We start from the raw sequence: 17397 nt of genomic DNA on the forward strand, positions 1-17397 counted from the left end.
GCTCTAGTATCCACCACAGGAGGTTGGTGGCACCTTCATTGGGGAGGAATGGAGAGGGATATGTGGAATTGTATCAAATACATCAAACACAAGGTTTGATGCCATTCCATTCGCGCCGTTCCAGCCATTATTATGAGCCGTCCTCCCCTCAGCAGCCTCCACTGATATCCACACTAGCATAAGACTTACAATTGTTTTCTTGCTATCAAAATTGGAACAGAGCCTACACTGGCACAGGATAAATAGTGTTGTTTTGGTCTAGCCCCGGAAAACAGGTATAAGATTTTGATTGAATAGGGCTGTTGTTGTTGACTTCCATAGCAACTATCATAATGCCTTTCTGTCTTGGATTGATCAGGTACACATTCACAGGGATTTACACATTCGAGTCTCTCATTAAAATCTTGGCGAGGGGGTTCTGTGTGGGGAAGTTCACCTTCCTCAGGGATCCATGGAACTGGTTGGACTTCATGGTAATCTCCATGGCGTAAGTATTACCACAGATGTACAGTTGAAGTCGGAAGTTTACATACACTTAGGTTAGAGTCATTAAAACTCAAATTTCTTGTTAACAAACTATAGTTTTGGCAAGTCGGTTAGGACGTCTACTTTGTGCACGACACAAGTAATTTTTCCAACAATTGTTTACAGACAGATTATTTCACTTATAATTCACTGTATCACAATTCCAGTGGGTCAGAAGTTTACATACACTAAGTTGACTGTGCCTTTAAACAGCTTGGAAAATTCCAGAAAATTATGTCATGGCTTTAGAAGCTTCTGATAGGCTAACTGACATCATTTGAGTCAATTGGAGGTGTACCTGTGGATGTATTTCAAGGCCTACCTTCCAGCTCAGTGCCTCTTTGCTTGACATCATGGGAAATGCAAGAGAAATCAGCCAAGACCTCAGAAAGATAATTGTAGACCCCAAGTCTGATTCATCCTTGGGAGCAATTTCCAAATGCCTGAAGGTACCATGTTCATCTGTACAAACAGTATTACGCAAGTATAAACACCATAGGACCACGCAGCCATCATACCGCTCAGGAAGGAGACGCGTTCTGTCTCCTAGAGATGAACGTATTTTGGTGCGAAAAGTGCAAATCAATCCCAGAACAACAGCATAGGAACTAATGAAGATGCTGGAGGAAACAGGTACAAAAGTATTTATATCCACAGTAAAACGAGTCCTATATCGACATAACCTGAAAGGCCACTCAGCAAGGAAGAAGCCATTGCTCCAAAACCGCCATAAAAAAGCCAGACTATGGTTTGCAACTGCACATGGGGACAAAGATCGTACTTTTTTGAGAAATGTCCTCTGGTCTGATGAAACAAAAATAGAACTGTTTTGCCGTAATGACCATTGTTATGTTTGGAGGAAAAAGGGGAAGGCTTGCAAGCCAAAGAACACCATCCCAACCGTGAAGCACGGGGGTGGCAGCATCATGTTGTGGGGGTGCTTTGCTGCAGGAGGGACTGGTGCGCTCACAAAATAGATGGCATCATGAGGGAGGAAAATTATGTGGATTTATTGAAGCAACATCTCAAGACATCAGTCAGGAAGTTAAAGCTTGGTCGCAAATGGGTCTTCCAAATGGACAATGACCCCAAGCATACTTCCAAAGTTGTGGCAAAATGGCTTAAGGACAACAAAGTCAAGGTATTGGAGTGGCCATCACAAAATCCTGACCTCAATCCTATAGAAAATGTGTGGGCAGAACTGAAAAAGCGTGTGCAAGCAAGGAGGCCTACAAACCTGACTCAGTTACACCAGCTCTGTCAGGAGGAATGTGCCAAAATTCACCCAACTTATTGTGGGAAGCTTGTGGAAGGCTACCCGAAACTTTTGACCCAAGTTAAATAATTTAAAGGCAATGCTACCAAATACTAATTGAGTGTATGTAAACTTTTGACCCTCTGGGAATGTGATGAAAGAAATAAAAGCTGAAATAAATCATTCTCTCTACTATTATTCCGACATTTCACATTCTTAAAATAAAGTGGTGATCCTAACTGACCTAACACAGGAAATATTTACTAGGATTAAATGTCAGGAATTGTGAACAACTGAGTTTAAATGTATTTGGCTAAGGTGTATGTAAACCTCCGACTTCAACTGTATGGATGACTTATATTTCCAGCTAGGATCAATAGAATAGGATATTATCTAGCATTGCTGACCGTATCAACAACAAGCATGTTTGAGTATAGGACTGATGTATGTATTCCTCCTAACCAGCGTAGATTTGATTAAAAAAAAGTATAATTAATATAACACTCCACTACAAAACTGCTACTCATGTCACTAATCCAAATATCAATATACACTGACTATATCAAACATTACGAACACCTTCAGTTGCTCCCCCCCACCTTCACCCCACACTCAAAATGCTGGCCTATGACGAGTGTGAAAAACCCAGCAGCATTGTAGTTCTTGACACAAACCGGTGTGCCTGGCACCTACTACCACACCCCGTTCAAAATATTTTGTCTTGCCCATTCACCCCCTGAATGGCACAAATACACAATTCTTGTCTCAATTGTCTCGAGGATTAAACATCTTTCATTAACCTGTCTCCTCCCCTTCATCTACACTGATTGAAGTGGATTTAATAAGTGACATCAATAAGGGATCCTAGCTTTGACCTGGATTCACCTGTTCAGTCTATGTCATGGAAAGAGCAGGTGTCCTTAATGTTTCTACACTCTGTGTATATTCTGATTCTGCCATGTAACTGGAAGGACTGGTTTGAAAAGTGTGGACACAGAGGTCTGTCAGGCCACAGAGGTCTGTCAGGCCACAGAGGTCTGTCAGGCCACAGAGGTCTGTCAGGCCACAGAGGTCTGTCAGGCCACAGAGGTCTGTCAGGCCACAGAGGTCTGTCAGGTCTGTCAGGCCACAGAGGTTAGAGTTATGAGGTCAGAGCAGTGCTCTACACTCAACACTCTAGACCAGTGGTATTCAAACTTTTTCAGTGGGGACCCCATTTTTTTGGCCAGAATTTCTGGGGACCCCGTTTATTTTGTTCTCGAGACCCCACCCCAAATCTAACGGTGCAGCCTTAATTCATTACATTTCTATTTTTACATTAACAAATAGCCATCAATTCATTCCATTTTAATCTCTCTTCAAAATGAAAAGAAACCATTAACTACATTTACTAAATTAAATTGTATTATTCAAGTAATCTTTCTCAAAAACGTATATACTGTATGTATGATATCTAATGTACTCCTATGTTTGTGGTGTAGTGCATTTCATCTAATTAATTCCACTGTGAAAGTGTGTGCTTGACGTGTATTCATATGCGCGTATGTGTGTACCTGCGTCTGTACGTGTGTGCATTTGCAAGTATGTCAGCATACAACGCTGATTTTTAACTGTGAATTTAATCCTGCAGGTATGTAACAGAGTTTGTAAACCTAGGCAATGTTTCAGCTCTGCGCACTTTCAGAGTATTGCGAGCTTTGAAAACTATCTCGGTAATCCCAGGTAAGAACCTATGCCTGCTCTCTCACCCGTCAGACAAGATGTCTTTTGTTTGTGACATTTGTCGACCCCCCCCCCAACCCCCTTGTGTTGTCATGGTGTGTGTCCTGTGCGTGTGACTTCCCCCTTCCTTCCCTCGCCCCTCCTCCCTCCCCCAAACCGCCCCCATGCTGCCTTCCCTTACAGATATGTGACAGAGTTTGTGGACCTGGGTAATGTCTCGGCCCTCAGAACCTTCAGGGTTCTCCGAGCCCTCAAAACTATATCAGTCATCCCAGGTGAGAGAGCCCAGGTCAGAGGTCAGAGGTTAAATGTTAAATGCTTAAATGCTAGCAACAAGGCTATAAGCTAACAGCTAATGGCTAATTCACTCCATCTGAGATACAGTAACTGCTCATCTCATGTTAGCTTAGCCTAGCGTTGTTGCCTCTGTCACGCTGCCTTTCCACAGGCCAGTAAAAGCAGGAATCCAGTCCCACTCCATCGAGATGGAGAAGATTCCACGCTTTTAGACACATAACGTTACTTTCACTTTCTTCCTTTAAATCTCTTTCTTTGTTATCTTGCCCTTTGGGGAAATTAAGTAGAATATTTATGATTTGTTTGTCTTTTTATGCATGAGACATTGCAAAAGCCAATTTGTGTGGTGAGCATTTGTGTCTAGGGTTACCCCTCTGTCCTTGTTCTATGTTGCATGTATGTCTTGTTCACTGTGTATGGTGGTTGTTAAATAGGGTTGTACTAGAGTGATGCTAGGCAATGCCATGACACACACTCTCACAAAGTTGTCATCTCTCGGTTTCATGGACAAACCAATCACATCATTGGCCCCATGATTAGTGGGGGTCTCTAACCTCAACCTACATCAGCCCGCTTTCAAATCACATCAAATCAAAGTTTATTTGTCACATGCACCGAATACAACAGGTGTAGTAGACCTTACAGTGAAATGTTTACTTACAAGCCCTTAACCAATAATGCAGTTGAAAGAAAAATACAAATAAAATAACATTTAAAAGTAAGAAATAATTATAAGCAGCAGTAAAATAACAATAGCAAGGCTATACAAAGGGGGTACCAGTACAGAGTCAATGTGTGGGGGTAGTGGTTAGATGAGGGTAATTGAGGTAATATTTACATGTAGGTAGAGTTATTAAAGTGACTATGCATAGATAATAACAGAGAGTAGAAGCAGCGTAAAGGGGTGGGGGGGGGGCAAAGCAAATAGTCTGGGTAGACATTTGATTAGATGTTCAGGAGTCTTATGGCCTGGGGGTAGAAGCTGTTTAGAAGCCTCTTGGACCTAGACTTGGCGCTCTGGTACCGCTTGCCGTGCGGTAGCAGAGAGAACAGTCTATGACTAGGGTGGCTGGAGTCTTTGACAATTTTCGGGGCCTTCCTTTGACATCGCCTGGTATAGAGGTTCTGGATACCCTCTGTAGTGCCTTGCGGTCGGAGGCCAAGCAGTTGCCATACCAGGCAGTGATGCAACCCATCAGGATGCTCTCAATGGTGCAGCTGTAGAACCTATTGAGGATCTGAGGACCCATGCCAAATCTTTTCAGTCTCCTGAGTGGGAATAGGTTTTGTCATGTCCTCTTCACGACTGTCTTGGTGTGCTTGGACCATCCTTTTCCTGTAGTCCACAATCATCTCCTTTGTTTTGATCACGTTGAGGGAGAGGTTGTGGTCCTGGCACCACACGGCCAGGTCTCTGACCTCCTCCCTATAGGCTGTCTCGTCATTGTTGTGATCAGGCCTACCACTGTTGTGTCGTCTGCAAACTTAATGATGGTGTTGGAGTCGTGCCGAGCCATTCAGTCATGAGTGAACAGGTAGTACAGGAGGGGACTGAGCACGCACCCCTGAGGGACCCCCGTGTTGAGGATCAGCGTGGCGGATGTGTTGTTACCCTTACCACCTGGGGGCAGCCTGTCAGGAAGTCCAGGATCTAGTTGCAGAGGGAGGTGTTTAGTCCCAGGGTCCTTAGCTTAGCGATGAGCTTTGAGGGCACTATGGTGTTGAACGCTGAGCTGTAGTCAATGGATAGCATTCTCACATAGGTGTTTCTTTTGTCCAGGTGGGAAAGGGCAGTGTGGAGTTCAATAGAGACTGCATCATCTGTGGATCTGTTGGGGTGGTATGCAAATTGGAGTGGGTCTAGGGTTTCTGGAATAATGGCGTTAATGTGAGCCATAACCAGCCTTTCAAAACACTTCATGGCTACAAACGGGAGTGCTATGGGTCGGTAGTCATTTAGGCAGGTTACCTTAGTGTTCTTGGGCACAGGGACTATGGCGGTCTGCTTGAAACATGTTGGTATTACAGACTCGGACAGGGAGAGGTTGAAAATGTCAGTGAAGACACTTGCCAGTTGGTCAGCGCATGCTCGGAGTACACATCCTGGTACTCCATCTGGCCCTGCGGCCTTGTGAATGTTGACCTGTTTAAAGGTCTTACTCGCATCGGTTGCAGAGAGCATGATCACACAGTCGTCCGGAACAGCTGATGCTCTCATGCATGTTTCAATGTTACTTGCCTCAAGTGAGTATAGAAGTAATTTAGCTCATCTGGTAGGCTTGTGTCACTGTGCAGCTCTCGGCTGTGCTTCCCTTTGTAGTCTGTAATAGTTTGCAAGCCCTGCCACATCCAATGTGCGTCGGAGCCAGTGTAGTACGATTCGATCTTAGTCCTATATTGATGCTTTGCCTGTTTGATGGTTCGTCGAAGGGCATAGATGGATTTCTTATAAGCTTCCAGGGTAGAGTACCGCTCCTTGAAAGCGGGAGCACTACCCTTTAGCTCAGTGCGGATGTTGCCTGTAATCCATGGCTTCTGGTTGGGGTATGTACGTACAGTCATTGTGGGGACGACATCATCAATGCACTTATTGATGAAGCCAATGACTGATGTGGTGTACTCCTCAATGCCATCAGAAGAATCCTGGAACATATTCCAGTCTGTGCTAGCAAAACAAAACTGTAGTTTAGCATCTGCTTAACATCACTAAAACCCCAACACACTTGGTCCCTATCAAACTGAATGATCGCAATTTGTCTATTATGCCATTATTACATTGCTGTACAGATCGCTAAGTAATGATATGAATATGATACGATATCTGTAGTGATCTGAGTCTATTCAAAAAGAGAATTTGATTATCAACAAACATTAGACTTTCTGTGTAGACAGTTTGCCAGGGGTTTATCTAAGTGTGTTATGAACTGGGTGATCTTATCACCAACAACACCATCTCTGGAGAGATCCACGAGGAAAAATTATCAGTCTCTTCCTCAACCGGCTCCTGCATGAATGCCATACAGAAACTTGACATATGGATCTCCTATGCTGCTTGCTAGCTATCATTTGGTGGCTGAAGCATTTCTATATACCTTAGCATTTCTATACTATATTTCTATACTATATTATGTATCTGTTCTATTAATCAGTTGGAGCTGGTAACCAGGACTGTGCGTCGTCCCTCCCTTACAGGACTAAAGACCATCGTCGGCGCTCTGATCCAGTCGGTCAAGAAGCTCTCCGACGTCATGATCCTCACCGTTTTCTGTCTCAGCGTCTTCGCCCTGATTGGCCTGCAGCTCTTCATGGGCAACCTGAGGCAGAAGTGTATCCGCAACCTCGTCAATGACACAACCCCCGACGACCGCCTGAACAGAACTCTGGGAACTCCAGACTTAAATGGAACCGATTTCAACATCACTAGCTCCGTGAACTGGACTGAGTACATCAACAATGAGAGTAAGCTAAGTGCTTGTTTGTCTGCAGGGGCGCCGGGGTAATGAGGGTCAAGTTCTATACCTCAGACAGTATCTGAGTCACACTACTCAGACAGACTTCATATTCTGTGTAATAAAACCAGACAGCCCATGCCCTGCCCACTTTCTGTGAAGCAGCGTGATAAAGAGTGACAGCGATTTGGCCGGAAGGCCGGGGCAAGTGCAAGCAGTGCCTGGTGGGAAATTGTGGAAAACGTGGCAGATAATCGCCCACAACAACCCCCTTCTCCCCATCCCCTCCTACACCCTGTCTGTGTGTGAGAAAACAGGCACAGAGAGAGAGAGAGAGAGAGAGAGAGAGAGAGAGAGAGAGAGAGAGAGAGAGAGAGAGAGAGAGAGAGAGAGAGATGGTGGGGCGCGGCAGGCAGACACACAGACCAGACCAGCAACATATGACACTGATGTCATGGGGAGAGAGGGGACAAGGCGGAAAGGGAGGAGGAGATAAATGAAGAAGAGAGAAAGGGTAGAGTGAAAATGGTCTAAGGATAAAGAGGAAATGGATTTACAAAGATAGGGAGAGCGAGAGCGGGAGAGAGAAGATAGAGAAAACAGGGGAAAATGACAGTCAGTGTTGACAATGGAACTGATCCAATATCATACAAATAAATCCATTTGAGTGAGAGATGGAAAGATGGAGAGAGTAATGGAGGATGTGAGTCACAGATGTCTGGGAGGGAGGTGTAGCAGTTAGCTGGGTGAGAGTTCCAGTAAGCCTCTCCATCTCTCTGCAGCCTGCAGCTTTTAGTATTCAAGGCCAGTAGGTCACGGGGTCAAACTCTCTCTTGGACGACTCTGTCCTCTTCCCCTGAGCTGTTGTACACTGTTAAACAGACAGTATATGTCTCCTTGACCTCCAGTCTCAGGGGATGCATTGGTTTGAATAATTTATATCCTTGTATAATGTAATGTTTACTCCTTACATCCTTTGTTTTTGTGAATTATTTATTTATTGACAACAATCTATCATTCACCCAGTAGTGGCTATGGTGTTAATTGTGGTCCTCCTTGGTCCATAGTGTTCCAGGTATGGTCATGATGAGATATTGTTAGAGTTATTACCTCTGCACTATATATATATATATATATACAGTGGGGAGAACAAGTATTTGATACACTGCCGATTTTGCAGGTTTTCCTACTTACAAAGCATGTAGAGGTCTGTAATTTTTATCATAGGTACACTTCAACTGTGAGAGACGGAATCTAAAACAAAAATCCAGAAAATCACATTGTATGATTTTTAAATAATTAATTTGCATTTTATTGCATGACATAAGTATTTGATCACCTACCAACCAGTAAGAATTCCGGCTCTCACAGACCTGTTAGTTTTTCTTTAAGAAGCCCTCCTGTTCTCCACTCATTACCTGTATTAACTGCACCTGTTTGAACTCGTTACCTGTATAAAAGACACCTGTCCACACACAATCAAACAGATTCCAACCTCTCCACAATGGCCAAGACCAGAGAGCTGTGTAAGGACATCAGGGATAAAATTGTAGACCTGCACAAGGCTGGGATGGGCTACAGGACAATAGGCAAGCAGCTTGGTGAGAAGGAAACAACTGTTGGCGCAATTATTAGAAAATGGAAGAAGTTCAAGATGACGGTCAATCACCCTCGGTCTGGGGCTCCATGCAAGATTTCACCTCGTGGGGCATCAATGATCATGAGGAAGGTGAGGGATCAGCCCAGAACTACACGGCAGGACCTGGTCAATGACCTGAAGAGAGCTGGGACCACAGTCTCAAAGAAAACCATTAGTAACACACTACGCCGTCATGGATTAAAATCCTGCAGCGGACGCAAGGTCCCCCTGCTTAAGCCAGTGCATGTCCAGGCCTGTCTGAAGTTTGCCAATGACCATCTGGATGATCCAGAGGAGGAATGGGAGAAGGTCATGTGGTCTGATGAGACAAAAATAGAGCTTTTTGGTCTAACTCCACTCGCCGTGTTTGGAGGAAGAAGAAGTATGAGTACAACCCCAAGAACACCATCCCAACCGTGAAACATGGAGGTGGAAACATCATTCTTTGGGGATGCTTTTCTGCAAAGGGGACAGGACGACTGCACCGTATTGAGGGGAGGATGGATGGGGCCATGTATCGCAAGATCTTGGCCAACAACCTCCTTCCCTCAGTAAGAGCATTGAAGATGGGTCGTGGCTGGGTCTTCCAGCATGACAACGACACGAAGCACACAGCCATGGCAACTAAGGAGTGGCTCCGTAAGAAGCATCTCAAGGTCCTGGAGTGGCCTAGCCAGTCTCCAGACCTGAACCCAATAGAAAATCTTTGGAGGGAGCTGAAAGTCCGTATTGCCCAGCGACAGCCCCGAAACCTGAAGGATCTGGAGAAGACCTGTAGGGAGGAGTGGGCCAAAATCCCTGCTGCAGTGTGTGCAAACCTAGTCAAGAACTACAGGAAACGTATGATCTCTGTAATTGCAAACAAAGGTTTCTGTACCAAATATTAAGTTCTGCTTTTCTGATGTATCAAATACTTATGTCATGCAATAAAATGCAAATTAATTACTTAAAAATCATACAATGTGATTTTCTGGATTTTTGTTTTAGATTCCGTCTCTCATAGTTGAAGTGTACCTATGATAAAAATTACAGACCTCTACATGCTTTGTAAGTAGGAAAACCTGCAAAATCGGCAGTGTATCAAATACTTGTTCTCCCCACTGTATAGTTGAAGTCGGAAGTTTACATACACCTTAGCCAAATACATTTTAACTCAGTTTTTCACAATTCCTGACATTTAATCCTAGTAAAAATTCCCTGTCTTAGGTCAGTTAGGATCACCACTTTATTTTAAGAATGTGAAATGTCAGAATTATAGTAGAGAGAATGATTTATTTCAGCTGTTATTTCTTTCATCACATTCCCAGTGGGTCAGAAGTTTACATACACTCAATTAGTATTTGGTAGCATTGCCTTTAAATTGTTTAACTTGAGTCAAACGTTTCGGGTAGCCTTCCAAAAGTTTCCCACAATAAGTTGGGTGAATTTTGGCCCATTCCTCCTGACAGAGCTGGTGTAACTGAGTCGGGTTTGTAGGCCTCCTTGCTCGCACACGCTTTTCAGTTCTGCCCACACATTTTCTATAGGATTGAGGTAAGGGCTTTGTGATGGCCACTCCAATACCTTGACTTTGTTGTCCTCAAGCCATTTTGCCACAACTTTGGAAGTATGCTTGGGGTCATTGTCCATTTGGAAGACTCATTTGTGACCAAGCTTTAACTTCCTGACTGATGTCTTGAGATGTTGCTTCAATATATCCAAATACTTTTCCTCCCTCATGATGCCATCTATTTTGTGAAGAGCACCAGTCCCAGCTGCAGAAAAGCACCCACACATGATGCTGCCACCCCTGTGCTTCACGGTTGGGATGGTGTTCTTCGGCTTGCAAGCATCCCCCTTTTTCCTCCAAACATAACGATGGTCATTATGGCCAAACAGTTCTATTTTTGTTTCATCAGATCAAAGGACATTTCTCCAGAAAGTACAATCTTTGTCCCCATGTGCAGTTGCAAACCATAATTTTTTATGGCGGTTTTGGAGCGGCCTTTCAGGTTATGTCGATATAGGACTCATTTTACGTGGATACAGATACTTGTGTACCTGTTTCCTCCAGCATCTTCACATGGTCCTTTGCTGTTGTTCTGGGATTGATTTGCACTTTTCGCACCAAAGTACATTAATCTCTAGGAGACAAAACGCGTCTCCTTCCTGAGCAGTATGCCGGCTGTGTGGTCCCATGGTGTTTATACTTGGTTATAATTGTTTGTACAGATGAAATTGCTCCCAAGGATGAACCAGACTTGTGGAGGTCTTTTTTCTGAGGTCTTGGCTGATTTCGTTTGATTTTCCCATGATGTCAAGCAAAGAGGCACCGAGTTTGAAGGTAGGCCTTGAAATACATCCACGGGTACACCTCCAATTGACTCAAATTATGTAAATTAGTTTATCAGAAGCTTCTAAAGCCATGACAGCATTTTCTGGAATTTTCCAAGCTGTTTAAAGGCACAGTCAACTTAGTGTATGTAAACTTCTGACCCACTGGAATTGTGATACAGTGAAATATTCTGTAAACAATAGTAAAAAATGATTGTGTCATGCACAAAGTAGATGTCCTAACCAACATGCCAAAACTATAGTTTGTTAACAAGAAATGTGTGGAGTGGTTGAAAAACGACTTTTAATGACTCCAACCTAAGTGTATGTAAACTTCCGACTTCAATTGTATATATATATATATATATATATATATATACATATACTGTATATACTGAACAAAAATGAAACATGCAACAATTTCAATGATTTTACTGAGTTACAGTTCCTATAAGGAAATCAGTGAATTGAAATAAATGATTAGTGTGCATGTAAGCATACTCACTTGTTTCCTTAACACTTAGGCAATGAAGAGATGCTAACTAGAATAGAGCACTTGGCGCTAATACAAGAGAGTGGAGAGGACGATACTATTTCAGCAGAATTTAGTTGGTTAATTTGATGCAGTCAAGTCAGTCGTTTATATTTTGGTTCAGTATACAGTATATTAAAGACACCTTCCTAATATTGAGTTGCACCCCCCTTTATACCATATATATACAGGATATAATGACAATAACAATTATTTTAATAAAGTGCTTTTGTTTATTTTACTTAAAGCACTCAACCACTGGGCCACAGCATATTGTTTGCTTAATTCATAAATCAGAATTTTGTACAAGTTTGAAAACCCATTAAGATTATTTGCTAAATTTCTAATATTTTAATCCAGTTTCAAACCTCCCTCCTCTTTTTCCTCCCTGCCTGCCTCCATCCTTTCCTCGAGCGCTCCTCAACATATTGACTGATTTGTTCCTCTCTCTGTTCTTCCTTCTAGGTAATTACTATTACCTCCCCAACCGCAGGGACGCCCTCCTCTGTGGGAATGGCAGTGGAGCCGGGTGAGACTTGACAACATCCTTTAATTATATAGCCAATTACATTCACCAACACAGCCTCAACACACATCCGGAATTACTGAGCACGATTACATGCACACAGTAAATATGATTATTGTGCACTGTCAGATGAATGTAATAGTTTGATTAAAACCTTTACATGCTTTGCAAGAAGAACGATTTACCTAATAATCATGTTTAAACGGACATCTGAAAATCAGCAGACAAAATAAACGTTTTACAACACTGAACATGTTATTTTTGCAAAGACTATTTGATTCTGAGTTTGGACAAATGAAGTTTGTTTGTGAAAAATATTTAAAAGATGCATCCTTTCAGTTTTTCCCGAACTCACTTCTCTCACGCATACGAGGGAGGCTAATGCTTCCGGTCCTGGCACATGCACAGATCAAATGCACAGCTGGAACGCCGATTAAGCTGTTTACATGTCCTAATAATTAGAAAGACTGCTCAGAAAACCAGGTGTTTTAATCGACTTTGACCTTACGCCGATTTAAGATACTCAGATTAAGGTGTTTACATGACTAATGCCATACTCGGCCTTATGCCATAATCAGTTTAATATCGAGGTATTAGTGTGCATGTAAGCATACTCACTTGTTTCCTTAACACTTAGGCATTGAAGAGATGCTAACTAGAATAGAGCACTTGGCGCTAATACAAGAGAGTGGAGAGGACGATATTATTTCAGCAGAATTTAGTTGGCTAATTTGATGCAGTCAAGTCAGTCTAATAAAAACGGATGCCACTTACTGTGGATAGTGTTAATGTAGTCAGGCTGATCTTAGAAAATCAAATCATATTCAGTGTAAGTACAGTTAAGTCGATCTAATGAAAACCAATGCTGCTCAGTGGACGCTGTAAATATCCACTGTATCGCTCGGTACTGTACAAGTGGCTTGTGGCAGTGGTTTAGTGACCACCACATGGTTGCTGACCTGTGTGTTGTGTATGTGGTTCTTCACCACAGGTTGTGCCCAGAGGGATTCACGTGCATCAAGGCGGGCAGGAACCCAGACTACAACTACACAAGCTTCGACTCATTTGGCTGGGCCTTCCTGTCCCTGTTCAGACTCATGACCCAGGACTTCTGGGAAAACCTCTACCAACAGGTGGGCCAAAGCTATTGGTTAGAAACAAAATGGCCGCTCACTGTTTGCTGATCTGATACACTTGATCCCCTTTTAGTGCTTTATCATTGAAAATAACAGTGAAACAACTCAGGAATACTGGTAAAGAAAATAAAATGCATATAATGAAAACAATTATCTAACTACCTTCCTCTCTCCCTCCCTCCCCTCCCTCCCCTCCCTCTCTCCCTCCCCTCCCTCTCTCCCTCCACCGTCTCTCTCTCCCTCCCCTCCCTCTATCCCTCTCTCTCTATCTCTCTCTCTCACTCTGTCTCCTCTCTTCCTCCCCCTCTCTCCCTCCACCATCTCTTTCTCCCTCCCCTCCCTCTATCTCTCCCTCTTTCCCCTCCCTAACTACCTACCTCCCTATCTCTCTCTCTCCCTCTTTTCTTCTCTGTCTCCCTCCCCTCCCTCCCTCCCCCTCTCTCTCCCTCCACCATCCCTCTCTCTCTCTCTCACTCTCTCTCTGTCTCCTTCTCTCTTCCTCCCCCTCTCTCCCTCCACCGTCCCTCTCTCTCTCCCTCCCTCTTAGACCCTGCGAGTGGCGGGAAAGCCCTACATGATCTTCTTTGTGTTGGTGATCTTCCTGGGTTCCTTCTACCTGGTCAACCTGATCCTGGCTGTGGTGGCCATGGCCTACGATGAGCAGAACCAGGCCACCATAGAGGAGGCAGCCCAGAAGGAGGAGGAGTTCCAGGCTATGCTGGAGCAGCTCAAGAGACAGCAGGAGGAGGCATTGGTATTGGCTGATTTCTGCTTGTGCATTTGCTTGCAGAGTTTGACTTATTTTATAATTTGCATTTGAGTCATTAGAGAGACCGTCTTATCCAGAGCGATGACACAGTAGTGAGTGCATACAGCCAAAGTCCTCCCTGTCTTTCTTTGTCTTTCCCTACCCTGCCCTCTATTGCCCTTCTCTCTTAAGTCCATAATCCTCTCTTACATAAGTATGTCTTGGTGCTTGCTTGGTGTCAAGCTTCTACAGACAAGGGTGCTCCATTACTATGGAAACAAGAGGTAGATAGAGAAGGAATAATTACTCTGTGCGTTATTGGTAGTACAGTATTAGCTTCCGTGGAGGGAGGGAGGTTCCATCTGCTACACATAATGTCTTATTTACAACAACAGCTTGACCAAGTGTCCAGCAATACAATAATAACAAAAACATGGATATCACGAAGATTTTATATACTGAGTATATGCATGGTTGCTTTTGAAAAATGACTGACTTTGTCTCCCATGCTTTTTGTTGTTGTAAATGAATCCACAGTGATTCAGGTTATGCAGGGCTTTGGTATTATTTCAAAGAGCAATTGGGTTGTTCACTTGCTTCCGGAACAGATAACCTTTTCATCTTTGCCAGTTTCGTTAGGAAAACAGTCAGTTTGTGGGACAAAACACAGGCCTCCATTTTTAGAAGTTCTTTGAAGCTGATTTGGGTATTTGTGTTGCCTGCCGTTCTGCTCTGTGCTCTGGCCACCAAAGACGGGTGCCGGTTGCCGTGACAACTGTGCTTGTGTGTGATTGGCCGCCAGGTTGCCACGGCAGCAGCCACAGAGAGCCACGGAGAGTACAGCGAGAGAGGGGGGCCCTCCACAGAAGCCTCCTCAGGGACCTCCAAACTCAGCTCCAAGAGCGCCAAGGAGAGAATGAACCATCAGAAGAAGAGAAAAGAGAGGGGCGAGCACAAGAAGTTCCACAAGTCCGAGTCGGAGGACAGTACCAAGAGGTTAAGCTTCCGGTTTTCGATAGATGCCAACCGGCTGTCCTACGAGAAGAGATGCTCCTCACCCAACCAGGCGAGTACACAGTGAGGGGAAAGGGTCATTGTCTTAGTCACCATTGTCCTCATTACCATCATCTTCCTCATCACTCCACTGGGCGGAGTGTTCACCGAGTCACTCCAATCATGTTGATCTCCCTTCTTCCGTTTCATCGTCTCCATAACCTCCATCCTCCTCCTCTTTTTCAGTACTGATACCTTTCTCTCCTCTCCCCTTTCTTCCTTTCCTCCCTCTCCCTCTCCCCTTCCACCAGTCTCTCCTCAGTATCCGCGGCTCCCTCTTCTCCCCGAGGAGGAACAGCCGAGCTAGCCTGTTTAGCTTCCGAGGCCGCGCCCGCGATGTGGTCTCCGATAACGACTTCGCCGATGACGAGCAAAGCACGTTCGAGGACACCGACAGCCGCCGCGGCTCCCTGTTCGTGCCTTGCCGTATCGAGCGCCGCTCCAGCACGGTCAGTCAGACTAGCCTGGCCCCTCAGCGCGTCCTGCTGCCCTCCAACGGCAAGATGCACTGCACCGTGGACTGTAACGGCGTCGTCTCGCTAGTGGGAGTGACCTCGGTGCCCACCTCGCCTGTAGGACTGCTCCTGCCTGAGGTGAGCTATAGTTTTTATCAGTCCAGGCTCCAAATATTATTAATTTTCTTTTGATTGAGCCAGATGACCGGGTTTGCACTTTTGGGATTATTCCATTGGTTGCATTGCCCAGCTAAAGTATTTTGACAGAAAATAAATACTATTTGAAGTGAACCCAACATTGTTGATATAGTCATGGTTAGGGTCAGGAGTCCCTTACAGGCCACCTAGTCCGTACACTGAATAACTCTTCCAGATGTTTCTTGATCTCCAGAGGACAACCACTGACTCTGAGATGAGGCTGAAGAAGAGGAGGTCTCGCCAGGCTTCCATGTCCTACCTAGATGAGCCAGACAGAGCCAGAGCCAGAGCTATGAGTGTGGCCAGTATTCTCACCAACACCATGGAGGGTTGGTGTCACACCAAGTTATTCAATAATATGTTATTATACCAGACCGGTGAACCGAACATCTTGAAGACTCATAGCCTACAACACATTATAATGTGTATGCCATCAATGAAGTGTCCTCCTTAGCATGATAAAAGCATGATAGCACTTTCCTGAAAGTTAACTATATGATATTTGATACTTCTTATACGTGCTTATAACAAGTCATAATGCCTTATAGCCAAAATGTGGACATGTATACATGCCAACAGGCGGCAGGTAGCCTAGCGTTTAAAAGCATTGAGCCAGTAATTGAAAGGTCGCTGGTTCAAATCCCTGAGCCGACTGGGTGAAAAATCTGTCTGTGCCCCTGAGCAAGGCACTTAACCTTAATTTCTCCTGTAAGTCGCTCTGGAGAAGAACATCTGCTAAATGACTAAATAGTAAAAAAAATAAAAATGACACCAAAATGTGTCTGTTTTAACCCTTTCCAGAGCTTGAAGAGTCCAGGCAGAAGTGTCCACCATGCTGGTATAAGTTTGCCAACACCTATCTGATCTGGGACTGCTGTCCTATGTGGTTGAGTTTCAAGGGGATCGTCAACACAGTGGTGATGGACCCCTTCGTGGACCTGGCCATCACCGTCTGTATCGTCCTCAACACCCTCTTCATGGCCATGGAACATTATCCCATGACCAAGGAGTTCAATCATGTCCTCTCTGTCGGGAACTTGGTAAGTGTTTGATATTATTGACGTAAACTTGCAAGGCTTTATCGAAATATAAAGCTGTTAAAGAGAGACTGTTACTGGGATGGGTTGCTCCCCTAACAGCCATTTCTAATTGTATATTTTTTACTTCATACAATACATCATATATATTTAGATATTTTTTTACACCCAAACCCTTCACTCAGCAATCTGATAGCATATGTAAAATGAATTGTGAAATAGAAACACAGATAAAAAAATGCCTTAAATAGTACATCTATTGAACAATACTTCACAATACATACATCAGAAACAGTTACAAATGATAGAGATACATTCATGGATGTACAGGTCTGTTGGATAAGAGTTCAGAAATGTCCGCTGCGGCTTTTTTCATTTCTAAGGAATTTGTAAGGAAAATCTCTTGCACCTGATATATCTTCTCCTCAAAGTCACACATGGCATCTTCCAAATCCCCAATCTGTTATTTTTCACAGTTTCATTGTCTAAGTCTATTTTAGAAGATTCAGCCA

General features: G+C 43.9%; 1 protein-coding gene across 2 annotated transcripts in view; it reads left to right on the forward strand.

Moving 5' to 3' along the window:
- The window catches only part of LOC139532272 (sodium channel protein type 2 subunit alpha-like), a 42634-nt gene that overhangs the window by 6173 nt on the left and 19064 nt on the right, over positions 1-17397 (forward strand). Inside the window, exons 5-14 of one of the 2 annotated variants that reach the window (XM_071329680.1) lie at positions 359-487; positions 3411-3502; positions 6992-7258; positions 12198-12261; positions 13250-13391; positions 13942-14148; positions 14945-15208; positions 15447-15788; positions 16042-16177; positions 16650-16888. In XM_071329680.1, the coding sequence (XP_071185781.1) occupies positions 359-487; positions 3411-3502; positions 6992-7258; positions 12198-12261; positions 13250-13391; positions 13942-14148; positions 14945-15208; positions 15447-15788; positions 16042-16177; positions 16650-16888 (1882 nt within the window). Of the gene's footprint in view, positions 1-358; positions 488-3410; positions 3503-3685; positions 3778-6991; positions 7259-12197; positions 12262-13249; positions 13392-13941; positions 14149-14944; positions 15209-15446; positions 15789-16041; positions 16178-16649; positions 16889-17397 lie in introns of both variants that reach the window. The other variant, XM_071329679.1, reaches the window with a different exon arrangement.

The sequence above is a fragment of the Salvelinus alpinus genome, chromosome 10 (assembly GCF_045679555.1).
Source record: "Salvelinus alpinus chromosome 10, SLU_Salpinus.1, whole genome shotgun sequence".
Classification (NCBI taxonomy): domain Eukaryota; kingdom Metazoa; phylum Chordata; class Actinopteri; order Salmoniformes; family Salmonidae; genus Salvelinus; species Salvelinus alpinus.